Source organism: Podarcis tiliguerta (genome assembly GCF_965153285.1).
Source record: "Podarcis tiliguerta genome assembly, chromosome: 9".
Classification (NCBI taxonomy): Eukaryota; Metazoa; Chordata; class Lepidosauria; order Squamata; family Lacertidae; genus Podarcis; species Podarcis tiliguerta.
The window spans coordinates 15,688,384-15,714,388 of NC_139542.1; the positions used below are offsets into that span (position 1 = coordinate 15,688,384).

The following is a 26,005-nucleotide window of genomic DNA, read 5'->3' on the forward strand; positions in this document are numbered from 1 at the left end:
AAAACACAGTATTTCATTTTTAAAAACTACCTAAAGAGTAGATATGAATTGTGGCGAACATCATATGTATATCACTTCTCAAACCAGTGGTGGGAGCACATTGGATGCAGAGGAAACAGGAGGGTCCACACAGCCCTAGTCTGGATCAGTGTTGGATTTACGTATAAGCTAAACAAGCTATAGCTTAGGGCCCCACTCTCTTAGGGGGCCCCCAAAAAATTAAAGCAAAAAACCCCTGGATGTACATTTTCCAAAATATAAGATAAAAAAAACAAATAAAATAAAACCTACATACAGCAACAGTGTTTTGTGTTGTGCAGGCTTCTGGATTAGTTGTAGTTTCCGGGTCACCTTCAAAGGTAGCCCCATGTACAGCGCATTGCAGTAGTCCAAGCGAGAGATAACCAGAGCATGCACCACTTTGGTGAGACAGTCTGCGGGCACGTAGGGTCTCAGCCTGGGTACTAGATGGAGCTGGTAAACAGCTGCCCTGGACACAGAATTGACCTGCGCCTCCATGGACAGCTGTGAGTCCAAAATGACTCCCAGGCTGCACACCTGGTCCTTCAGGGGCACAGTTACCCCATTCAGGACCAGGGAGTCCTCCACACCTGCCCGCCTCCTGTCCCCCAAAACAGTACTTCTGTCTTGTCAGGATTCAACCTCAATCCGTTAGCCGCCATCCATTCTCCAACCGCCTCCAGACACTCACACAGGACCTTCACCGCCTTCACTGGTTCTGATTTGAAAGAGAGGCAGAGCTGCCTCAAAGGCTCACCCAAACTGCAGAGCACCCTTACAGATGCCAATTTGTGTTTGCCTCTGTAGGGTTTTTGAAATAGCTGGGTGGTTATTGAGGAGTGGTAGAGGAACATGAGGCATTAATTCAGGGTGGAGGAAGCTCAGCCCCATGTGTAGGGCAGTATGCAGTGTTTGGCCCCCAGTCAGGAATTGCTACCAATAAAAAATGACTGCCCCCAAAGCAAAGGTAGTGGGAAAATTAAAAGCAATCCCTGGGTTCAACTTGAGTCAGTGGCACTTCTGCACCTAATCGACTTTAATTCTGTGAACAGGTGGCATACTCTTGTCTACATCGCGGACCTGGGGGAAATCTACTCATTTGGATCTGGAGCAGAAGGGCAGCTTGGACAGGAGGGGAAATGTGACCGACTAATACCTCTTCCTATTGGCAGAGAATTCAACAGGGGTAAATCATGCTTATTGTTTCCGTAAGCAGAACTTTGTGTCCTTGTGCAAATTAAGGAAATTCCAAATTTAAGAACCATCTGTAAGGTAAAGGTAAAGGGACCCCTGACCATTAGGTCCAGTTGTGGCCGACTCTGGGGTTGCGGCGTACAGCTTCCGGGTCATGTGGCCAGCATGACTAAGCTGCTTCTGGCGAACCAGAGCAGCGCATGGAAACACCATTTACCTTCCCGCCGGAGTGGTACCTATTTATCTACTTGCACTTTGATGTGCTTTTGAACTGCTAGGTTGGCAGGAGCAGGGACTGAGCAACGGGAGCTCACCCTGTTGCAGGGATTCGAACCGCCGACCTTCTGATCGGCAAGTCCTAGGCTTTGTGGTTTAACCCACAGCATCACCCGCGTCCCAGAACCATCTGTAAATTACAATAAAAACAGTGGCTACTGCTACTCATCATCCTCTGAGCACAGGGAGAAGTCCCTCTTCATTTTCTCTTTCCCTGATGGTAACAAAGTGCAGAGCCATTGGGGTGACTATGGGGAAGGGGTAAATGGGCCAGTTGCACCTAAGAGTAGCAGGATAATACCCCACTGGAGCAGGAAGCAGGGAGTGGCCCTCAGGGCAAAATTTTAATGGTAGCTTTTGAATTTTACTACCCTTCTAATTTTGCCACACCTATAGTTTTGCCGGCTTGTTCACGTAAGTGGAATCTACACACACGTTAAAAAACGCTGTGAAGATGCTTTTTTAAAAACGGTTTTGAAAACTACATTGAATTTGCCATAGCTCACTGTCGCCATCTAGTGTCACATTTGTATACTGCACTTTACAACACATTTAAAACGTTTTATTTGCACCTGTATAGCTGAGTCCCTAGTGGTTAACTATATGCCCATGATGTTGTACAGATACTGCAAGAAACTTGCATGCATTCAGAGCACTGATCCCACAATAAACAGCCACCTGGAAGCTCCTCCATCTTTTTGACTTGCATCTATAATTGTCAGTTTTAATGGACAAGCTTTTCCTGTCAAAATGTGTTATAAATAGCTATTTATGGTGGTTCATGGTTTATATAACTAAATTCAGATGACACAGTGTGAGGTCTCTCCTCGCTGTACTTAGCTATGCTAGATTTCCTAGCCAAACCTCTATATACCAAGTTGCAAATGGAAGAGTTCTTAACAATAACGGATGGCTACTTGAATGGATGTCTTCTTTATGATCTGTCACAGTAGGGGACACGTCAGAGGAGCTGGTTAAAATCATCGCTGGAGAGAACCAAAGTATTGTACTCCTTTTAAAGGAAAAGGTAAGCAAAATTTGAGGATCTCCCCTCCGAAAAAAGAAAAGAATGTTGTGCGTAATTGCAAATGCCAGAATTATGGTTGTGGTTGCCTGTGTGTAGTTACCAGAAAAATACAAACCATCCTTTAATCTAGGGATGGGGAAGCTTTGGGTCTGCAGTTGTTGTTGGGCCTCAACTCCCATTAGTCCCATTCAGCAAGGAACCAGGGAATGATGGGAGTTGTGGTCCAACAACATCTGAAGAGCTGCATGTTTCTCTCCTCTGCTTTGATCCCATCCAGTGCCAGCCTTGCCATTAGAAAAGGGGAACATTTGTCCAAGACTCCAGGCTCTGTAGGAAACGCTGCTTTGCCAGCTGTTCGCATCTGGACCCAGAGTTGTATCCAGGGTTCCAAAACATCTTATTGGTTATCCAGACAACTGGCAAACTGCTGTCTCACCACGTCTTGTCCTTCATATGACAGCCCCTATTTTAATAATAGCAATAAAAGATAAAGGGACCCCTGACCGTTAGATCCAGTCGCTTACAACTCTGGGGTTGCACGCTCATTTCGCTTTATTGGCCGAGGGAGCCGGCGTACAGCTTCCATGTCATGTGGCCAGCATGACTAAGCCGCTTCTGGTGAACCAGAGCAGCGCACGGAAACGGCGTTTACCTTCCCGCCGGAGTGGTACCTATTTATCTACTTGCACTTTGGTGTGCTTTCGAACTGCTAGGTTGGCAGGAGCAGGGGCTGAGCAACGGGAGCTCTCCCTGTCATGGGGATTCGAACTGCCAACCTTCTGATCGGCAAGCCCTAGGCTCTGTGGTTTAACCCACAGCGCCACCCACATCCCAATATAATATAATATTCATATATATTATAGCAATAATAATGTATTCTGTACAGTCAATGGTTCTATAATGTTGTTGTTGTTGTTGTTGTTGTTAAAGACTAACTAACTGCTTTACAGTTGATGTGAGACAGTGGGGGAACATCCAGGCACAGAAATAAACTTATCACACACTGATGTGAGCGTGGGGAGGAGATAAAAGTTGTGTTGCTTGTCCCTGATCACACAGTTGGTAACATCCATTACCCAAGAATGTCTTTGGCCTTGAGCCAACCTCATTCTACATACAAAAATTCTACAAATGCAGTATCGGAGGGAAGAATCACATTTTCCATCTGAAGCAACTATCGCATTTCCCCAGCTACTGAATATAGTATACCCAGTATAGGGAAACTGTGGCCTGCCTGCGACCAAAGAGCAATTTTGAGGGAATGTAGGAAGCTCCTTTCTACAAAGCCAGACTGTTGTTCCATCTAACTCCGTATTGTCGACAGACAGAGCCACTGACAGTCGATCAGGCAAGAACCTTTTCCAGCCTTACCTGGAGTCACTAGGGATTGAACCAGGAACCATTTGCATTCAAAAACAAAACAAAACAAAAACGTGCTCTGTCACTGAGTTACTGTCCTTCCTCAAAGGCGGACAACTGCCCTAACTTTCTACAGTGAAGTTTAAAGGCTAGCTTTTCACTTTGTTCTAATGCCATGATTTTTACATTATCCCGGTTGCATTGCCTACATGCAGGAAGAGACACAGACTCTCACCCAGCCACTGTTTCCTGTGGGACTCTGGCCCAATGGCAGATCACCAGAGAAGACCTCTTACTAGGCTTCTGAGAGAATTTCATGTTTTTTTGTCTTATTTTGCACAGAAGTCATATGCAAATTTAAACCGAACGATTGCCAGAGTGGAGGAGGAAAAGACAGATAAGTGGGTTTCTAATTCAGATCCCAATTGCTGGAAGACTATGAAACAGTAAGTAAATACACACACACACACACCCCACTATGCAACAAGTGCAGGTATCTAGCCATCGTTAACTTTTAAAAGATTCGTTCGAAGTGTGCCTCGGTCTCGTTTTAAACTTTGTGGGGTTAGCCTTAGAAATCCCAATTTACCGTATTTTTCACTCTATAGGACGCACTTTTTCCCCTTCAAAAATGAAGGGAAAATGTGTGTGTGTCCTATGGAGCGAAGACGCCATAGCCCCGCGACCCTCTCCCGGCTGGAGAGGTGACGCGCGGCTATGGCAGGAGCCTCTCCGCTGCGCCTTTCCGCTGCTCCCTGACCTGCTCTTTGGGGCTGGTGGTGGGCTTCCCCCCGCCAGCCCCAAAGAGCAGGTCGAAAGGAACCTGAAGCCTGGAAAGCAAGAAGGGTCAGTGCACACCGACCCCTCTCGCTCTCCAGGCTTCCAAGGTAGCCGCCTGAACGCACCTTAAACGGCACCTTGTTTTAGAGCGGGAAAACAAGAGGGGGAAAGTTCTCCCCCTCTCTGCGCAGCGCCTCCTGCCGCTTCGCTGAAGGGGCGCTGGGCAGAGAGGGGGAGAATTTTTTTTTCTTGTTCTCCCCCCTCTAAAACAAAGTGCGTCCTATTCTTCTCCGGTGCGTCCTATGGTGCGAAAAATACGGTAAAAGGCAGGTTTTATGCACTATATCATCATTGCACAATGCACTGGGGTGAAGGATGTAGTCTTTTGGGGCAACTTCCAGACAGTTGCTGTTTTGTGGGTGGGCTTTGATCGCAATGAAAGTGGACTCAGCGCTCCTGCACAACAAACCCATTCTCTCAAAAAGCAAACAGACCTTTGGCAGTAAAGAAAGTGATGGGAAATGCCCTGGGAAGTGTGGTGTAACAGTTGTCAAATAATCTCCCTGCATGTTCATGCTGCTGTGCTGCCTCTCCCACCATTTTGAAAATTTCAGCATTGTATTTCAGGCTTGATTATTGTAACTCGCTCTAAGCGGGGCTGCCCTTGAAGCTGACCCAGAAACTCCAGCGGGTGCAGAATGCCATGGTGAGGCTCCTTACGGGGTCCTTGCTGCAGGATCACATTCATCCAGTGCTTTAGCAACTGCACTGGCTCCCTGTGGAGTATAGGGTCAGGTTTAAAGTGCTGGTTTTGACCTTTAAGGCCCTATGCGGCCTAGGACCCATGTACCTACGGGACCGCTTCTCCTGGTATGCCCCACGGAGGACCTTAAGGTCCACAAATGACAATGTTTTGGAGGTCCCAGGTCTCAAGGTGGTTAGATTGGTCTCTACTGGAGAGCCAGTGTGGTGTCATGGTTAAGAGCGGTAGTCTCGTAATCTGGGGAACCGGGTTCGCGTCTCCACTCCTCCACATGTAGCTGCTGGGGGACCTTGGGCCAGTCACACTTCTCTGAAGTCTCTCAGCCTCACTCACCTCACAGAGTATTTGTTGTGGGGGAGGAAGGGAAAGGAGAATGTTAGCCGCTTTGAGACTCCTTCGGGTAGTGATGAAGCAGGATATCAAATCCAAACTCTTCTTCTTCTTCTTCTACTAGGGCCAGGGCCTTTTTAGTACTGGCCCCGACTTGGTGAAACGCTCTGTCACAAGAGACTAGGGCCCTGCAGGTCTTGACATCTTTCCACAGGGCCTGCAAGACAGAGCTGTTGCGCCTGGCCTTTGGTTTGGACTCAGTCTGACCCTTATGTTTCCCTCCCCTTATGGTTTTGATCTATGGGCTACTTTTAAAATGAGGCTGCATTTTAAATTGCATTTTAACCTGTATCTTAAATTGGGTTTTTTCTCCCCTATTCTGTTTTTACTGTAATTTTACTGGTGTTAGCCACCCTGAGCCCTTCTCTGGCCAGGGAGGGCAGGGTATAAATAAAATTATTATTATTATTATTATTATTATTATTATTATTATTATTATTATTATCCTCCTCCTCCTCATCATCATCATCACTATAGCTGGGGGAGAGAGGGTGAATTCTTGTCCTGCAAAGCAGGGACTCATCAGGAAGGTAAAAACTTAAATCAGATGTCCTTTGTCCAGTTGTACCTCTGTTGCGAGTCAGTTTCTCAAAGCAAAGTCTGAAAGATCGCTTTCTTCCTTTCCAACAAACAGGGATATAAAGTTGATCTTCTCCTCAGCAGCTTGCATCAATGGAAGCTTCGTGGAAAAGAGGTAAATGGCACTCATTTGAGGACCAGTCGTAAGGACACAAGAAGAGCTTGCTGGATGAGGCCAATGGTCCATCTAGTCTAGCATTTCGTTCTCACCGTGGCTACCCAGATTCCTGTGGGAGGCCTGAAAGCAGGACCCAAGGGCAACAACACTTTCCCTGCTTTTGATTCCTGTTGGTGGCGAGGAAAAATAAAATAGGTCTAAAAGGAAAATTTCTGGATGCCAAGATTCAGGTTTGGGGCAAGTACTCTAGTGAGAGAACCCCAGCAGAGATTTAAAAGTCACAAAATATGCAGCCAAGTAAAGTTTGGAACTATACGCTATTGGACATTTAAAAGATGCCCTTGTGAGTTCCAAAACGTCCCTCTTCCCTTACCATAGAAAAAGACCACACATTTGGTAAGCTTAAAATGGTGTACTTACAAACTCCCCAAAGGTCAGATTCATATGATTTTCCATACAGCATTCAGAAAAGGTTGCACAGGCAGTAAAACTGAGCTTAGTCACACTGGTGAAAGTTCCTAATTTATGGGTATAGGAATTGCAAAAATAGCTTGTGAGAGCTGTGGAGTCTGTGCTTGGTTGGGGCAACCAGCTCAACCTTCTTTACATGCTGAGCTTCTTTGGTAGACTGAAGGGGAACAATAGGTTTGATTACCTTCCTCCCAAGAAGAGGGGGAGTGACCTAACTAAGCCTGGTAGGACAGCTTACTCTATGGCATTAACCCCTTCATGCATTAATTCGACTTAAGCATATTGGTTATAGGAGGTTGGTTATTTGACAGTTCTCAGCAATTGGCATTCAGGGGCATACTGCCTTCAACAGTGAAAGTAGAACATAGAAATTATGGCTAGTAGCCATCAATATTCCTCTCCTCCATGAATTGTGTCTAATCCTCTTTTAAAGCCACTTAGATCCAAATTTATAAACTAGGGAGAATGTGCTAAACACAAAGCTAACTAGAGCCCCTTTCAGATATTCACACCCACATATAGCTGAAAGTTTACGCAGTTTACAGATTTCCACAAACAAGGGAAGGGATTGTGATCTGCCTGTTTATTTCTAGCAGAGCGAAACATTTCAGGACACCTCAGGAGGTTGCAGCTGTGGACATGTCCACTGTGTTACTTTTCCATGAGAAGATTTCTACTAAGCCTAAAGTCTTCAAAGTGGTAAGATACGGAATGCAGAAGCAAACAGTGTTTCTTGACTTTTATCCAAAGACAGTAGTTTCCAGATAAATAATGTAAGAGCAGACAAGCCTACTTATGACTGTTACAAGGAAACCACTATTACCAAGGTTTTCACAACAATTTCAGGATGTAGGATAGTATTGGTTTAGTTCTAGGACAGCCTTCTCCATGCTGGTGCTTCCAGATGTTTTAGAATATGACTCCCATGGGCCCAGCCAGCATGGCCAGTGGTCTGGGATGATGGGAATTGTAACCTGGCAACATCTTGAGGGCACCATGTTGGGAAAGCTTGTCTAGGACTGGGATAGTCAACATGGAGCGCGTGTGTGCATGCGCACACTCTCACTATGGAGAAAAATAATGGTAAGAGCTGGGACCAAATATCCATTAAATACAAAAGTACTGTCTTCAACAATTTTGTGTAAGCTTACATTTATAGAAGGTACACACAGTGATCATTCACAGCAGTAGTAGTTGGTGGCAGCCAGCAGAGTCATCCTAGCTTTGCTGTGTTAATACACCTGCATTGGGACAAGAAACCATTGTCTCAATCTAACCCTAAACTAATAGAATCAAACTTCTTGATGGGTTCTAGGTCTCCCTTTGAAATCCCTTTGGTGAAGAATGTCATCTTTCAGGCTGGCTGCAGAATGACCTGGGAAAGCAAAATATCCCCTTACTGGTTTCTGAGTTTTGCTGTTTCTCAGGCTAAAGTTACTGAAGACTATGACATGGAACCATAGATTTGTAGAGTTGGATCCCATGCAATGCAGGAATTTGCAGTTGTCCCATACGGGAATCAAACCTGCAACCTTGGCATTATCAGCACCACGCTCTAACCAACTGAGCTATCCAGCTGGAATGGTGCACCAAAGACTCTTGGGTCTACCTCTGGTAGTTTATGCTGAAGCAAAATGAAGTTTGTTTCCTTCGTTCTGTTGAACTAAACTTATTACAAGAAAGTAAGCGTTTAACTTTTATATTGTTCCTTCATCTCTTCAAGGTGATAAATGCCCTAAAGATACTCCTGCAGTCTGTCCTTGACTTCCCTGGCTCTCCTGAAGCGCTCAGAGTCTTCCTCATTGTGCCCATACTCTTACGGAGGCAGGACAGCCAGTCAGATCATCTCCTCCTTGAACTGGCACAAGCCATATGGTTTCGCCCACAGAAAGAGAAGCAATTGCTTGGTGAGGCGGGTTCACTAAGTTTGGTAACTTCGCTTCATTCCAGAGGTGGGGAGCATGTTGATGGGCCACACCTCCCATCAGCACCAGCCAGACCAGTGCTCAGGGATGCTTGGGGCTACAATTCAACAACATCTGGAGGCTACAGGTTCTCTATCCCTGTTCTAAATGCACTCTGAAAGGGTCTTGAGTAAGTGGGCTTCTGGAAGTTGAGGACTGAATCTGAAGATTCAGCATTGCCCTTGTAGAACTCAGCTTGGATGCAGACAGAACCAAAAGAAGTTGGCTCTGGCTCCAACTACTGTTTGGGCTCCCTGCCTTTCGCCCTGCCAGTCCCAATGGTACGTACCTCTCCAGAGCCCTGAGATCTTTTGGGGAGGTCTTGCTTGTGGCCCCACCAATGGGCATGGCCTATTGCGTAGGCAGGGCCTTCTCTGTGGCATCACCCCGTTTGTGGAATTCCCTACCTGTGGGACTACATGCTCTCCAGATGCCCTTTGTACAGTGGTGCCCTGCAAGATGAATGCCTCGCAAGACGGAAAACCCGCTAGACGAAAGGGCTTTCCGTTTTCAGAGGTGCTTCGCAGGACGAATTTCTCTATGGGCTTGCTTCGCAAGACGAAAATGTCTTGCGATTCTTGAGGGTTTTTTTTGCTCTCCACCCCCTTTTTCTAAAGTGCTAAGCTGCTAATAGCCTTTTAGCAGCTAACCCGCTAATCCCTTAAGCCTTTAATAGCCGCTAATAGCCGCTAAACCGCTAATAGCGCTAATAGTGCTAATCCGCTAATAGGGTTGCTTCGCAAGACGAAAAAACCGCTAGACGAAGAGACTCGCGGAACGGATTCGTCTTGTGAGGCACCACTGTATTGTGCATTCGTGATGCTGTCAGGGAGGTCATACGCAGGCCTACTTTCAATACCGTTTGCGCCTGTGAAAGTTGCAGAATGGCCACGCGGCTTCATTTCCCATCAGTGCACATACCCTGTAACTTTCTGTTAAAATCCTTTAACTTGTTCAAACCACAAGTGGTTTATTCTTTTCTATTGCTTTTGCTGTTCTGTTACCTCTCCAAAGAGCAGTAATGCGCTAGCATTGTGGGAACACCTCAGAACAAGCTAAAGCAGAATAAATTTACCACTAATGTGTTATCATCATGCATTGGTCTGGGGAGGCCCAATACTTGTCCCTTTCCATGGTTTGGCATCGTCTAAAGACACACCTGTTCTGTCTTTCGAGGTCTGAAGGAAATTCTGTGCCTTTTTATAGTTCTGGGGTTTTTGTCTGCTGCATCATGGAAGTGATTCGGTTGTTGTTTTAAGCAGGTGGTTTTTAATTTTTTTTTAGATTTATTGTTGTATTTAGGTATTTGACTACGCTGTAAACCACTCTGGGAAGAAGGGTAGTCTAGGAATAAACTAAGACAGCAAAAGTTTATTTCTTTACAGAATCTTTGTGGGCCAACCTAGAAATTGCCTTCTTCAAGGATCTTGTGAGCATTTATCAGAGGCTTGCCACTGCCAAGCTGTCTTCTCTCACTGAACATACAAGATACCCCGGGGAAACACTCCACGTTGTTTTGCTTCTTCATGTCCTCCAAATGCTTTATGAGGTAGGGAAGCGCTTGAAATGAAGGCGTGAGGGGTCACATGAGAGATCTAACTGGTGAAGGGACCGGCTGTAAATGTAAACCAGGGAACCAGGCAGAGGGCCTTCTCGGTAGTGGCGCCCACCTTGTGGAACGCCCTCTCATCAGATGCCAAAGAACTACCGTATTTTTTGCCCTATAGGACGCACTTTTTCCCCTCCAAAAATGAAGGGGAAATGTGTGTGCGTCCTATGGGGCGAATGCAGGCTTCAGGAGAGCCCCAGCGCCAGCCCCACAAGGTCGGGGGACAGAGGGACGCGGAACGCCGCCATCCCGCTGTCTCCCGAAGTGGTTTGGAGGCTGACGGCGGGGAGACCCCGCCGCCAGCCCCGCAAGCTCCGGGGACAGTGGGGAGGCGCAGCGCGCCTTCCCACTGTCCCCGGACCTGGTCTGAAGGCGGGCTGCGGGGAGAAGAGCGCTTCTCCCCGCTGCCGGCCCCACAAGCGCCTGGGGGGAAAATAATTTTTTCCCCTTTATTTCCCCCCCAAAAAAACATGGTGCGTCCTATGGGCCGGTGCGTCCTATGGGGCGAAAAATACGGTAAACAACTAACTGACTTTTAGAAGACATCTGAAGGCAGCCCTGTTTAGGGAAGCTTTTTAATATTTGATGAATTATTTTAATTTTTTGCTGGAAGCTGCCCAGAATGGCTGGGGAAACCCGGCCAGATGGGCGGGGTATAAATAATAAATTATTATTATTACATTATATTATTAAAAACCATGTAAATGGTCCCAGTGTCAGTCCCCAGCATCTCTAGGTGGAGTTGGGGCGATCCTGTCTGGAATTGTGGATGCTGCCTGCTGGTCAACGTTAAAGCAAACGGAGCTAGTCTTGAGTATACACACTGCTGCCTAAACACTGTAAATTGATGGGCCATTCGCTTGGCACCTCACTGTTCTTTCTCGTCCCCATGGTGGAAGCAGAGGAGGCTGAGGACCACATCCTGAATCTCTATGGCATACCCCTCCATTAGGAAGTATAGCAGTAAAGTCTTTTAACTTTCCTACTAATAGACACACTGTGGCATGTCTTTAAAAAGCCAAGAGGATCTTGCTCAGAATAGCTTCTGCATGGTGGCTACTCCATTCAGTAACCAGCTGCTACCAGGAAGTCTTGAGGTGGGGCAAAAACTTCATCCACCACCTTGGAAATGTGAAATCTGAATTCAGCAGGGGAATCCCTGCTCAGGGTGTGAGAATCTACTGCTTTTGGGGGGTACATTGGTTGGACTTGGAACTAATGTCTTCGCAATAGCTGCACCAACTCTTTGAAACTCCCTACAAAGCTCACCTTACTACAGTGGTACCTCGGGTTGCAGACGCTTCAGGTTACAGACGCTTCAGATTACGGACCCCGCTAACCCAGAAATAGTACCTCGGGTTAAGAACTTGGCTTCAGGATGAGAACAGAAATTGCGCTGCAGCGGCGGGAGGCCCCATTAGCTAAAGTGGTGCTTCAGGTTAAGAACAGTTTCAGGTTAAAAACTGACCTCCAGAACGAATTAAGTTCTTAAGCCAAGGTACCACTGTACATCCATATATTTCCTATATTCTTATGAGTTGGTTAGCTGGTTTTATTTTTGTATTAATTGAAGCTACTAAGTTATGGTGTCTTTCTTTTGTAATTGGCTAATTTTGGTTTTTAACCCTACACTTAACAAATGCAGGTAAATTGTAGAAGAAGCTTCAGAATCCAGGAAAGCAACTTCCACATCCCTGAAGTGATAAAAGTGCTGGCTCTTCCAGATATTCTTAAAGGAGCTGAGGTAGTTTAACATTCAAGTGTTATGTTACTCTTGCCATCTTGAAGTTGTTTTCCAGTGTCTAGAAAAAAGAAAAGAAAGTCTCTCTCTCTCTCTCTCTGGATAAACCAAACTTCCTTTACATCCTCACTAGGAAGTTATATTTTTAAAAAATCAGTAATTGGCAGATGCTTTTTTTGAGAAGGGCAAAAATGAAAGTGCTAATTTTACATTTGGAACAAAATGTATTTAATCTTCACAGAGCATCTGAATGGAGCCATGTTTCCATATTCCCCCCTTTCTTCATACTGATTTTTAAATACTTTTATCTCATGTTGTAAATTACTTCTCTGTGTCATTTCAGTTGCTCAGAGAACTCTTGGAGTTCCCTTTTATCTTTGAGATGAAAGTTAAGGTTTTCCTGCATCAAGCAGCATGCAGAACTCTAAAGATGGTATGTATACCCCAAAAATATTACATAGCATGTAGGGTCGCATAACACTAACAACTAGCAACACCAACGTTTGTATCCTCATAGGCAAATTCTGGCACGACCAGTGAACTACTTGTAAGGAGAGAACATCTGGTACAGGATACCTGGCAGAGTTTAAGAAATGAATACAGAGATCACCAAGTCCTTAGGGTAAGAAACCAAATTTCATACCTATACTCATGACTGTGGAACATTCATTTAGGTGCACTGTGAGCATTTATGATCAAAAGACTGCATACGTATTCCTAGATTTTTAGAGGTGAGATCCATGTGGACAATACACTCGCACCTTGTTGGGTCACTAAGCTACTTCTATGGGAACAGAACAGTGGACTTTAGCCAACAGGTATAAAGAAGCATTGCAATTTCATCATAGAATATGCACAAGTGATCACTAAGAAAACTTGAATTGTTAGTCAAGGGTATTGTATACATGAATCCAACTCCTCGAAGGATTCCATCAATGGTGTCTCTGAAAAATTTTACACATCACTTGGGAAGACAGGTGAACTAATATCAGTGTACTGGAAGAAGCAAAGATCACCACTGTTGAAGCAATGATTCTTCAACACCAACTTTGTTGGACTGGTCATGTTGTGTGGATGCCTGTTGATCGTTTTCCAAAGCAACTACTCTATCCCGAACTTAAAAATGGGAAGTGTAATGCTGGTGGCCAACAAAAGAAGTTTAAAGACTGTCTCAAGGCAAAACTAAAAAAATGTAGTATACACTGACAACTGGGAAACACTGGCCTGCGAGCGCTCCAGTTGGAGAACAGCCTTTACCAAAGGTGTCATGGGCTTTGAAGACACTCGAACTCAGGATGCAAGGGAGAAACGTGCTAAGAAGGCATGCTTGGCAAATCCACAACGTGATCAACTCCCGCCCGGAAGCCAATGTCCCCACTGTGGAAAGACGTGTGGATCCAGAATTGGCCTCCACGGTCACTTATGGACTTATTATTAAAACCGTGTCTATGGAAGACAATCTTACTCGGCTACGAGTGATCGCCAAAGAAGATACATGAATAGAATAAAAAGACAGGCAGCCTTCTTTAAAGCAAACTCAAAGTACAATACAAAGCAGTGCATTTGTTTTCACGGGTACTTTACCTGCTATTCAATGTCATTTTATTCTACACTAGCTCAGGTGTCAAAATCTCAATTCTGCTGCATGCATGCGTCCAAAGGTGCATGCATGACAACAGCACAGCTTTTAAGAGTGAGAGAAACCCCGAGCCTTAGCCATTATCACCATGTTTACTATTAGATAGACAATAACCTGAGAATTCAAGAGTCGGCCCACCTGGAGCCATATCTTACAGTATCTAATTCCTGCATGCAAGGCCCTTCTGCCACAGAAATGTTTTGCATCTAGAGCACACTCTAGGCCAGGCTTCCTCAAACTCGGCCCTCCAGATGTTTTGAGACTACAATTCCCATCATCCCTGATCACTGGTCCTGCTAGCTAGGGATCATGGGAGTTGTAGGCCAAAAACATCTGGAGGGCCAAGTTTGAGGGAGCCTGCTGTAGGCAATGCACTGCTTGTCAGCATTAGGTAACGTGTGAACATTATACAGTGGTACCTCGGGTTAAGTACTTAATTCGTTCCGGAGGTCTGTTCTTAACCTGAAACTCTTCTTAACCTGAAGCACCACTTTAGCTAATGGGGCCTCCTGCTGCTGCCACGCCGCTGGAGCACGATTTCTGTTCTCATCCTGAAGCAAAGTTCTTAACCTGAGGCACTATTTCTGGGTTAGCGGAGTCTGTAACCTGAAGCGTATGTAACCTGAAGTGTATGTAACCCGAGGTACCACTGTACAGTTCTGCAAAGAGCTCCCCCTCCCCCGGGACCAGAAAGGATGCATGGCTGCATCTCCTGTCGCCCCATTCACACAAGCCGACCCCTACAGTAGCTGTCCTCTTGTGAATGTCAGTAAGGAAATGAAGAATGCATAAGATGCTGTTGACACAAGGCTCGCCTGCCTCGCTCCCTTAACCGCTTCATCGGCTAACTTAGTGTGCAGTGTTCTAACAGGCATTTAAACCTTATCCAAGCAAGCTTAGCGCACACTGCTCCTAGCTGATAATTTCAGAGCCTTGGGACAAAACATTAGCCGTGGATAAAGAAAGCCAAAACTACACTCTTTATTCGACACCCGCTCCCAAAGAGGCCCGATGCACGTCCGAGCCTAACCTAGTTGTGGCGGAAGAGTTTAAGGCCCATCCATGTCCAAAGGTGGAAGAACACATATACTGGGATCGTAACCGGAAGGAGCAGGCTGTAGAAACACAAGCTGCTTGTGCTAGTGCAGCCCTGGGGAAAGTTTTCGTCCACGCTGGCCGAGTAAAACAGACCCGCTAAAGACAAGAGTGGGACGAGCACAGTCATCGTAGGGAGCGACAGGAACATTCTTCCTCCGCTTGTGCTTGTCTTTACGTCCAAAGATAATCGGCTAGGTCTGCCCGGGCTCCTCTTCCTGCTTCTCTTTGCCAATCATCCTTGCAGCCTGGGGTATCATATTAGGAATGCCATCAGTGATGGGGTAGGCAATGCCCAGTTCTTCGTTAATTAGTTCATTGGTGGATTCTTCATACCTAGTAAATATAAGCAAATACTGCATAGGTCAGACATACTGCTTTCACTGGTGTAAAGTATATTATTATTATTTACGTAAAGGCGAACTTAAAACCAAAACTAAAAACGAGTAAAAACAACCTAAAATGCCCACCAATTCTATATCTATATCTATCTATCTATCTAGATAGATACAGACAGACATATAGATAGATAGATAGATATAGATAGATATAGATGTGAGAATGATCCAACACAACTCCATCCCACTAAAATATAAGCAGAAAATCTAGGTCCCAAAGCTTGGGTGAAAAAACATTTTTTGCCTGGTGCCTAAAAATAGATAAAGGTAAAGGGACCCCTGACCATTAGGTCCAGTCGCGGACAACTCTAGAGTTGCAGCGCTCATCTCGCTTTATTGGCCGAGGGAGCCGGCGTACAGCTTCCGGGTCATGTGGCCAGCATGACAAAGCCACTTCTGGCAAACCAGAGCAGTGCACGGAAACGCTGTTTACCTTCCCACCGGAGCGGTACTTATTTATCTACTTGCACTTCATGCTTTTGAACTGCTAGGTTGGCAGGAGCAGGGACCGAGCAACGGGAGCTCACCCCGTCACGGAGATTCGAACTGCCGACCTTCTGATCAGCAAACCCTAGACTATGTGGTTTAGACCACAGCGCCACCCACGTCCCTCCTAAAAACAGATACTAATGGCAAATGCTAATACTATAGAAAGAATGCATAATGAGTAACTTATTATTCTGATATGTTATAGTTATCATGTTTGGTAAGCCAGCGGCTCACAATTTCACACCTTATAAGAACATTTTCTGCATTGGTGCATTTGCTGAAGGCTCCTCCCCCAACAATATGGGGGTGGGGGAGGTTTGTTGCACTTTCAGAAAGATGCAGGTCAGATCAGTTGGGCCTCCCTGTTGCCATGCGCCAACTTAATGTTCTAGAATAGGCATGTCACCGTCACGTGGTGTCACACTGCAGAGAATTAAGTTACCTGTCAGGAAACCTTACCCTTCCGTTTACTGATCTTGTCCTAAAGGAATTCCCAAGAACCTTAGAAAAACTATTCTCTCCTGGCCTCAGTTCTCCACCTGCAATATGGCGATGATAATGCTCACCTACCCTACAGGGCTGTTGTAAGGGCTTGCAGCAAGATGGCGTCTGTGAAACTCCACGACCTTTCTAAAGTGCCATATCTTAACCGCGCATTGCATTGCATTTGCATTAAGCCAAAGGCGCGCGAGAAATTTATACCAAGAAACAGCCCTTTTTGCAGAAACCGCTTTTTGCAGAAAGCGATGAAGGGCGGCCTACTAAATCTAATAAATAAGAAAGCAATAAAAAGGAGGCGAGGGCAAGGTGGAAGGCACATTCGGAAAGGGAAGGACGCAAGCGGAGAAGGGCTGCTGTAGGCGACACGGGTTTAAAATTTAAGCGTGGGACCCGGGTTGCAAGAACGTCTGGAAGCAGAATGACAAAGGCCTTTGCAGTGGAAAAGAGGTGTGGAAATCAACGCAAAGGCAGCCGGCTAACCTGAGCGGCTTCTTGGACAAGGGGCACGCGAGGATCTCCAGCAGGCCAGGGTCGAAGGGCGGGCGCTGCTGTCCTTGGGCGCCGCCCGCCTTGTTCTCGCTCTCGGCCGCGGAGCACCACGCGCGCCGGGCCGCTGCTCTCGCCGGTGCCGCTCGCGCCGCCTGCCCCCAGCGCGGAAGGCGAGTCAGGAGCCGGAGCCCGGGCAGGGCTTGCATGATCTGCAGCTGCGCCCTAACGCTGCGTTTCCGTCTCTGCAGCGCCGAGGCCAGACAGGAAGGGAATCCGGCCTGGGCTGGATCGTTTCCTGGGTCAGGCGATCGCTGCTGCTGTTGTCACATAGGGAGAGAGAGGGAGTCTGCGTAGTAGGTTCCTCGTAGTCGATCGCTGAACTGCTAGGTGGTGCTGAAGGACTGCATAAGCTGTGGAAACTTTTGTAGAGGACGCGCTTCGAAGGAAAGCGCTGGGCATTTGTGCATTAACTTGCAAGGAAGCTTCGTTGACTTGGAGTAAGAGATGCACGCAGAGGATCGCGGCTGCTGCCTTTGTGAGTTTACTTGCAAGAAAGCTTCGTTGACCTGGAGTAAGACGCGCGCAGGGGATCGTGGCTGCAAATCCCAACGTGGGCTTGCTTTTCAGGAAGCCTCTTGGAACCCCCTGGAACTTCTGAGTAAACGTGCATGCGTCCGACCTGGGCTCTGCCGCCGCAATCCTGTGCATAAACGTGGCAGATCCTAGACGTGTTCCTTCCAAAGTTTGCCCCACTGATTTAAATGGGACTTTCTCCCAGATGTGCAGGGCACTGCAACCATACTTCAAAATGAATGAAGAGGGGGACTTACTATTTCTGGGTAAACAAACCTAGAACTGGGTTGCGTGGTCGTTTCAGAGGCTGGGATCCTCAATACGTGAGTAGCTAGAGCCAAGGATTGCAGCTTTACATGGGAGCAAGTCCTTCTGATATGAGTGGGGCTTATTCTGAGTAAACCTTTGTACGATCAGATAGCACAATTTATGCAAAATCGATTTAATCCATGAATGGGGAAATAGTGTCCCTCCAGATGTGGTTGGATCCCAATTCACATCAGCCATAGCTTGCAAGGTCATTGGTTTGGATTATGGGAATTTTTGGAGCCATGCTTTCCGCATCCCTGAAATCAGTCAAGCCTCTTCCGATTTCAGCTGGCTTAAGGGGAGTTGCGACAATTCAGACACAGTTTTACTTCTGTGCAGTAGTCCTGCACCCCACTCTGTCACAGGAGGTGCAGCTAATTGGTAAAAAAAGTTTTTTTACCAAGTTATTTTGCTAAGATGGCTGCAGCCATTCCTGGATTGAGAAAGCTGGACCACCTTTGTCCATGCATTGGTCACCTCAAAGTTTGGTTACTCTGCAAGACACTCTGTTCAGCTGCCCTTGAGGTTGGTTTGGAGACCACAGCTGCTGCAGAACATGGTAGCTACAGATGGCTGTGCAAGCAAACGACTGCCAACGTATAACACCTTGCTCACGGGATTTGTTCAGGCTGCCAGGTGAAGTTCAGGGATGTTCACCCAAATGCAGAAGGCCCTGTACAGGTCAGGACCAGATTATTTACGCAAACCTTATCCCTTGCATACCCAGTAGGTCACTGCAGTCTGTGGGGGAGCTTCTTTTGCAATTCCAAAGCTTTCAGTAGCCCAGGCTTCCAGTGTTTCTGCCCTGAGATAAAACAGGTGCCCACTTTCTGCACTTCCTAGAATTGTAGAGTTGGAAGAAGAAATTGAATAATTTTTGCCCTGGTGAGCTTTCACAGCTGGATGAATGGGTTTCTGCAATGGATGTCTACTATGTAGTTTTTAAAAAAATGCTGTTTTCTGTGTTTTTAGTGGGGTTTTTTTTTACTGGTTTATTGCATCTTGTACATTGCCTTGAGAGGTATATGTGTGAGTGTAAGATGATAAATAAAAGAGGATCTAATTGTGATGGACCACATAAAGCTGTTAGTGCTACTTGAATTCGACAAAGAAATACTGCCCACATTCAGTCTTTGTAAGAGAACCACTCCTACAAATTGCATATAAATAATTTTCTGGCTCCGCCCCCCTCCAGGTGCGTTTTGTAGGTGAACCAGGGATTGATGATGGTGGGCCATCCCAGGAGTTCTTCACCATGATCAGTAGGGATCTTTGTGCTCCAGAAGAACAGATATTCAGGCACTTTGAAGAATCACATCTGATTTGGTTCTCCCACCAGGTAGGTATGGTTGCGTTTCCATGATGTGCTTAATTTATGTTGCGTCCCCAACATAGAGTTTTTCTGCAAGATCAGATCTCAAGGCCCATCTGTTCCAGAACTGTGTTTCCAACAACGGCTATGCAAATGCCTCTGGAGCCTCACGAGTAGGGCTTGAAAGCAATAGCTATTCCTTGTTATTTGTTCCTACATCTGGTACTTAGAGATATACTGCCCCTGTCAGCGGAGGTTCCATTTAGCTAAGATAGATAATAGCCTTTGAGAGATGTAAAGGTAAAGGGACCCCTGACCGTTAGGTCCAGTCGTGACTGACTCTGGGGTTGTGGCTTTATTGGCCAAAGGAGCTGGCGTACAGTTTCCGGGTCATGTGGCCAGCATGACTAAGCCGCTTCTGGCGAAACAGAGCAGTGCACGGAAACACCGTTTACCTTCCCACCGGAGCGGTACCTATTTATCTACTTGCACATTGACATGCTTCCGAACTGCTAGGTTGGCAGGAGCAGGGACCGAGCAACGGGAGCTCACCCCATCATGGGGATTCGAACCACCGGCCTTCTGATCGGCAAGTGCTAGGCTCTGTGGTTTAACCCACAGCGCCATCCGCATCCCTTGAGAGATGTATCCCTCCTGAATTTGCTACCACTTTTCAGGCCATCACATGGCGGAAAGAATAATGCTTCTCTTATACTGCAATTGGCTTCCTAAATCTACTTTTCTTTTCTTTTCTGAACTGCGGTTTATCCCCTAGCCCAGGGGCCAGCAATCTTTCTCAGCAGGGGGCTTGTCCACTGTCCCTCAGAACTTTGGGGGGACGGACAGACTATATTTTGGAGGGGGGGGAATGAACGAATTCCTATGCCCCACAAATAACCCAGAGATGCATTTTAAATAAAAGGACACATTCTACTCATGTAAAAACACTCCTGAACCATCCGCGGGCCAGATTTAGAAGGCGATTGGGCCGGATCCAGCCCCCGGCCCCTAGTTTGCCTACTCATGACCTAGCCTGTATTACCATATGTCATTGTCAAATGAGGGCATATGCGAAGGGATTGTGTCTGCACAGGATCCAGATTTCAGAGCACCAGTGTTGCGCACAAATCCAGACTAGGCATGATATTATGAGCCCAGCTGCTTCCATAGCTACTTCTCAGTGGCATCTAGTTCCAGGGATGCAAGCCAAGTTTCATCATCCTCAACCTTTGGCCATGTTAGATGGGGCTGATGGGATTTGGAGCCCCCACACCAGCTGGGGGGGGGGAGGATATAGGTTCCACATCTCTGACCTAATCTGCATTTTCCTGTATATGCATATTTATTTATTTTCAAATTAGGTACCAGCGCAGGAAGACATATATTTTCTAATCGGGAAGCTGTTTGGGATGGCTCTCTATAATATGAAGATAGCTGCTTTCCCTTTTCCCCTTGCTCTGTTCAAGAAGATGGCAAACATTCAGCCAACTCTGGAAGATTTAAAAGAGCTCTCTCCTGTAGTAGGAAGGTATGGAATATTCTGCATGTCCATGTGAAAGAAGTACCCTTCCTTGTTTCATTATCAGAATTGCAGGGTTTACTCCAGGGGTGACTAACCTGTGTTCCTTCAGAGGTAGTTGGACTCCAGCCCAGCCAGTATGACCAGTGCCCAGGACTGACCATTCGCATCAGGAGGAACAGGGGTTAATCACTCTTGGGGTAAAGGTAAAGGGACTCCTGACCATTAGATCCAGTCGTGGCCGACTCTGGAGTTGCGGCGCTCATCTCGCTTTATTGGCCAAGGGAACCCGCGTACAGCTTCCGGGTCATGTGGCCAGCATGACTAAGCTGCTTCTGGCGAACCAGAGCAGAGCACAGAAACACCGTTTACCTTCCCACCGGAACAGTACCTATTTATCTACTTGCACTTTGAGGTGCTTTAAAACTGCTATGTTGGCAGGAGCAGGGACCGAGCAACGGGAGCTCACCCTGTTGCGGGGATTCGAACCGCTGACCTTCTGATCGGCAAGTCCTAGGCTCTGTGGTTTAGCCCACAGTGCCACCCGCGTCCACTCTTGTGTTAGACCTTATACAGTGGTACCTCGGGATGCGAACGGCATCCATTCCGGAGCCCTGTTTGCATCCTGAATATAACGTAAGATGCAACAGCGCATGCGCGGGTCACGTTTAGTCGCTTCCGCGCATGTGCATGACGTCATTTTGACTGCGCATGCGCGAGCGGCGAAACCCAGAAGTAACGCGCTCCGTTACTTCCGGGTCGCCGCGGAGCGCACCCTGAATGTGCTCAACCTGAAGCGTATTTATCCCAAGGTATGACTGTATGTTGAAATCCTTTTTGCATAGTGGGGCATAGACTACAACTACAGTTTTCAACTCGCTTATTTGGAGGGCTGCAATCCGAACCCCATTTCCTTTGGAGGATAAATTCAGTAGGACGTTTGAGGCGGCCTGGTTAGGACTGTGCTAAAAATTCCCTTCAGATCAGTCGGAGTAAATGTCAGCAAATACATTTAGGATTGAAACCATTGTATTTCCCCTTTTCTCTTTCACCCATTAGTAATCTTCAGGCAGTCTTGGATGAAGATTATGAAGATGTCATTGAAAACATGATGCTGGATTTCACAGTAAGAGATGTTGATAATCTTCTAACAATCCCTACGTTTCTCCCATGCACATGCGGGCAAGCACATTTCTTTTTTTGTGGCTGAACGGATAGTTTTTTCATCCATTAGCAACAACAAAAGCGACCCTACTTTCCCGCTCTGAAACATACAAACCATGCAATAAACATTACAAATCATAACAGTAAAAGTACCTGTAATCTAACGGTACTAAAACAGAATGGTAGAACACTTTTTATGAAACCCAACTTTACAGGATAAAGGTTGTGGGTGTGAATTAAAAGCTCAGATCACTAGAGCAGACCTGGCTTGGGAGTCTAAAGTGGGGTGGAGGAATGTTTTGCTATTGAGTGTTGTAATCTATTGGGGGCTGTACCTGAGCCAAAAGTTGGAAGGCTACCCCATTTTCTCTATTTCTCCTACCCCCTTTTCTATCTCTTGTCACCCCCTTTCCCTTTATGAGATTAGCCCAAGGGTTTCATGTTGCCACATCTTCTGCCTAAAAGACAATAACAATGGTTATGCTTGGGCATGGAATTCCAGAATGAGGGTGCCACCACAAACAAAGCCCTCCTTTCATTTGCCCCCTCTCAGAAGATGACCTTCATTCATTCCCAGGTAACCCAGTGCAGGAGAAGGCATTCCTACAAACTGCTTACGTGCCTTTACACAGCACCCAGCTTTCAAAATAAAAGAACGGAATGGCTTAACGACACGCGTTTGCTTGTTGCATCCCTTTTTAGATAACAGAAGAACATAGTGGATCCATAGTTGACGTTGAATTGAAAGAAAATGGTGCGAACGTTCCGGTTACCAAGTGCAACAGGCAAGAGTTGTTAAGTCCTCTCCACCCCACCCTGTTTTTAATCAGTTATATTTGGACAGAACTGTATGTTGCAATGAAAGCTCTGGGTTCTCAGTCCTGTATTTCCTGTATAATGCTAATGGAGGGTTATCTGGAGGTGGCCAGAATCTGTGTGTGTGTGTGTGTGTGTGTGTGTGTGTGTGTTGCTCAACCCTTCCCTTCTTCGTTGATTCCCCTCTGAAAATGCTCCTGCTGGAATGTTTCCTTCCACCCCTCCAAAATCACTAGTGAGACTGGCTGCTAGCTGTCTTGGGTTTGCAGAAGAGAATTGGCAAGCTCGGGACTGGTTAAGCACCCCTCTTTCCTTTCCACCAATGCTCCCCTGTAACTGGAAACCAGACATTTGTCGATGCCAAAACACAATAAAAAAAGGTAAAGGTACCCCTGCCCGTATGGGCCAGTCTTGACAGACTCTAGGGTTGTGCACCCATCTCACTTAAGAGGCCGGGGGCCAGCGCTGTCCGGAGACACTTCCGGGTCACGTGGCCAGCGTGACATCGCTGCTCTGGCGAGCCAGAGCCGCACACGGAAACACCGTTTACCTTCCCGCTAGTAAGCAGTCCCTATTTATCTACTTGCGCCCGGAGGTGCTTTCGAACTGCTAGGTGGGCAGGAGCTGGGACCGAACAACGGGAGCGCACCCCGCCGCGGGGATTCGAACCGCCGACCTTTCGATCGGCAAGCCCTAGGCGCTGAGGCTTTTACCCACAGCGCCACCCGCGTCCCACCCAAAACACAATACAAGAACATAAATGCTCTTAGATACCTTTCAGGGGTCAAAGCTTTGTTTCAGCAAAGTCAGTGGCTAACTCGGATCTTTGGTTGGGCGAGGGGGGGAAAGCAACCACGTTTAGTCCTGGGGTTTAAATCACCTTTCTGCTAAAGATGCTAGGTAATGCTGTCATGAGATTTTGCTATCCTCTGTGGCCCCTTTGAGCTTGAAAAGCTCCAGAGATGGTACCTGGTACCTTTGCCAGAAGGGAAAAAGCATAGCTCAAGGTCCTAGGGCCATACATATGGAAAAACATAATAATCATGGATGTTGGATGTTGAATCATATGGGTGATGCTCAAGCATGCTTATCGTAACCCACTGCTACAAATTGTCCATGGTTTCACTGGCTCCAGGGTGGCTGCTGGAGGAGAAAAGGCTGAGGAAGCCATGAGCAAATCTTAGATGGAAACTTTTCAAGACTTTCAAACTTCACACACGTTTTTAGGGGAAGGGGGCATGGAGACCTGGAATGCCCCCATCTGACATTCCAATAAACAGGTGACATGGTTGTAGCAATAATAATATTTAGCAGTTATATAATTTTTTCAGATGCCTACCCCAACTCACATAAATTGCCTTCTGTATTCTTGGCAACAACCCTCTAAACTCTGGTCAGTATTATCTCCTCTGATTTATGGGAAGCTGAGAGGGTGGTTTCCCCAAAGACACCCAGTAATTTAACAGCAAAGGCACAGTTCAAACAAGGGACTTTCCAATTCCCAGCTCAGTCTCTTCGGCTGCTGTTCTGTGCCAGCTTATCTGAGGGTGGCACCATTGAATTCAGTGGGACTTAGTTCTGAGTAGACATGCTTAGGTTTGAGCCGAGAGCTGATCTCACCAGATAGTATGGGCACAGTTGCTTTCTGCAGACTCCCTAAATATACTCTCTTCAAAAGTTAAGAAATCAAAAGGTACATTGCTTATCTGTTTCATGAACTGGTGAGAGTTTATTTTGATACTTTTACATCTGTATGTATAGACCACTTTGGGTCCTTCACAGAAAATCAGGCTATAAATATAGTAAATAAATGAACCGCGTTAATCTATTTCCAGGAAAGAATATGTTGATGCTTACGTGAACTACATGTTCAGTACTTCAGTAGAAAAGCAGTTTGGGGACTTTGTGCGTGGATTTAAAACAGGCTGCCCAAATGAAATTTGGAAAATATTTCTTCCTGCTGAGCTCCGTGTTGTTCTCCTTGGACATACAGAATATGACTGGGAACAGCTAGAAAAGGTAAAACATAAATTTACCCAGGGCTCAATTGACTACTGGATAAAATATGCTATAGGAAAGGGATTGGGATGCCCTGACACTGTTATGATTTGTTTTTGTGGCTCTGCATAATTTTATTTATGTACATTGTTTAGAAGTATTAATTATTTTACTGAAATTGTGGAATTTTTTATTCTTAGTAGTTGTAGTAGTAGTATTGTCCAATTGTGAATGTAGAATTTGTATTGTATTGTATTGTATTGTCAATTCATTTGGCTGGGATTTAGAAACAGCTTAAGAGATTTCGGGTCAAATATGAAGAAATATATAAAGTAACTAAATATTTAAAAAGGCAAAATAAAGGGAATGTGTGTAGCAGCCCTCAGATTCCCTGCACAAAGTCATAAAGGGGACTGAAATATCTCGCGGAATTATGTTGGGCAACAAATGTTGATTTATGTAAAGAGATAGTGAAGGATTAACAGCAAGGCTATTTTTATTTCCTACGACAGAATGCGAAGTACCATGGTTATGAAAGGTCGGATGAAACAATTGAGGATTTTTGGGCTGTGTTTCATGCGCTTCCTGAAGAAAAGAAGAAGAATTTCCTCTGTAATAACGTATTTCTTTTAAAAAGTCAAAATGAATCATTTGTTTGATATTAGAATAGGAGAAAATGATGCCAATATATTTCACATCCGGCAAGTACTGCGCCAGATTTGGTTTCATATAGTACATGGGTCTAAAAAAAAGCCTGGGACACAATTTTTCACGGCCCATTAGTGGCTGTGGTGGCTCATTTGCCAGATGTAATAATGTATTTAGCGTTAACTCTGGAAATGTGTACTCGATTATGTCCAAACTAAATCTCCTGTTGTATATTTTGCACTAGGAGGCTTAGTTTGGTCAGAATCAAATACAGACAACTCCTCATTTATTTGGAGGTTACATTCCGAGGCACAGCGGATCTGTGAAATCACGTACAGCGGTACCTTGGGTTACATACGCTTCAGGTTACATACGCGTCAGGTTACAGACTCCGTTAGCCCAGAAATATTGCTTCAGGTTAAGAACTTTTCTTCAGGATGAGAACAGAAATTGTGCTCCGGCAGCACGGCAGCAGCAGGAGGCCCCATTAGCTAAAGTGGTGCTTCAGGTTAAGAACAGTTTCAGGTTAAGTACGGACCTCCGGAACTAATTAAGCACTTAACCCGAGGTACCACTGCATACTGTATTTGAAACACCCTTGAAAAAGCCTGAAAATGCCTTGTTCTGCCCTCATTCCACCCCTTTTTTTGTGTGATTTTTGGGGTCACTTTCAGGTTTGGCACGATGCATGAGTGTGCAGTTGCGCACATATTGAACATGCCAAAATGGGGGGTTGTCTGTATACACTTCGTTGTTGTTGTTG

General features: G+C 46.0%; 3 protein-coding genes across 3 annotated transcripts in view; 1 reads left to right on the forward strand and 2 right to left on the reverse strand.

Moving 5' to 3' along the window:
* The window catches only part of LOC310657737 (E3 ISG15--protein ligase HERC5-like), a 37,951-nt gene that overhangs the window by 9,485 nt on the left and 2,461 nt on the right, over window positions 1–26,005 (forward strand). Inside the window, exons 7-22 of the mRNA XM_083398857.1 lie at window positions 1,074–1,207; window positions 2,442–2,518; window positions 4,220–4,323; window positions 6,445–6,504; window positions 7,572–7,677; window positions 8,702–8,885; window positions 10,328–10,491; window positions 12,197–12,295; window positions 12,636–12,725; window positions 12,810–12,914; window positions 18,981–19,124; window positions 20,459–20,625; window positions 21,676–21,742; window positions 22,483–22,565; window positions 24,432–24,615; window positions 25,107–25,206. Of these exons, the coding sequence (XP_083254983.1) occupies window positions 1,074–1,207; window positions 2,442–2,518; window positions 4,220–4,323; window positions 6,445–6,504; window positions 7,572–7,677; window positions 8,702–8,885; window positions 10,328–10,491; window positions 12,197–12,295; window positions 12,636–12,725; window positions 12,810–12,914; window positions 18,981–19,124; window positions 20,459–20,625; window positions 21,676–21,742; window positions 22,483–22,565; window positions 24,432–24,615; window positions 25,107–25,206 (1,868 nt within the window). The remainder of the gene's footprint in view (window positions 1–1,073; window positions 1,208–2,441; window positions 2,519–4,219; window positions 4,324–6,444; window positions 6,505–7,571; window positions 7,678–8,701; window positions 8,886–10,327; window positions 10,492–12,196; window positions 12,296–12,635; window positions 12,726–12,809; window positions 12,915–18,980; window positions 19,125–20,458; window positions 20,626–21,675; window positions 21,743–22,482; window positions 22,566–24,431; window positions 24,616–25,106; window positions 25,207–26,005) is intronic.
* Window positions 14,889–15,177, reverse strand: PIGY (phosphatidylinositol glycan anchor biosynthesis class Y; the record flags this gene model as incomplete). Its single annotated transcript, XM_083398856.1, has 1 exon — window positions 14,889–15,177. One exon carries the CDS (start codon window positions 15,175–15,177, stop codon window positions 14,962–14,964), a length of 216 nt encoding a protein of 71 aa, XP_083254982.1. The 3' UTR covers window positions 14,889–14,961.
* Window positions 14,889–17,200, reverse strand: PYURF (PIGY upstream open reading frame). The gene is made up of 2 exons (XM_083398849.1): window positions 16,895–17,200; window positions 14,889–15,362 (listed from the first exon to the last, which is right to left on the reverse strand). The coding sequence occupies exons 1-2, from the start codon at window positions 17,107–17,109 to the stop codon at window positions 15,221–15,223; spliced, it is 357 nt and encodes a 118-aa protein (XP_083254975.1). The 5' UTR covers window positions 17,110–17,200; the 3' UTR covers window positions 14,889–15,220.

Coding starts and splice junctions, on each gene's coding strand:
- PYURF (XM_083398849.1), bottom strand. CDS start 17,109: ATGCAAGCCCTGCCCGGGCTCCGGCTCCTGACTCGCCTTCCGCGCTGG. Junction 15,363..16,894: donor TTGTCCAAGAAGCCGCTCAG/GTTAGCCGGCTG, acceptor TATATTTACTAG/GTATGAAGAATCCACCAATG.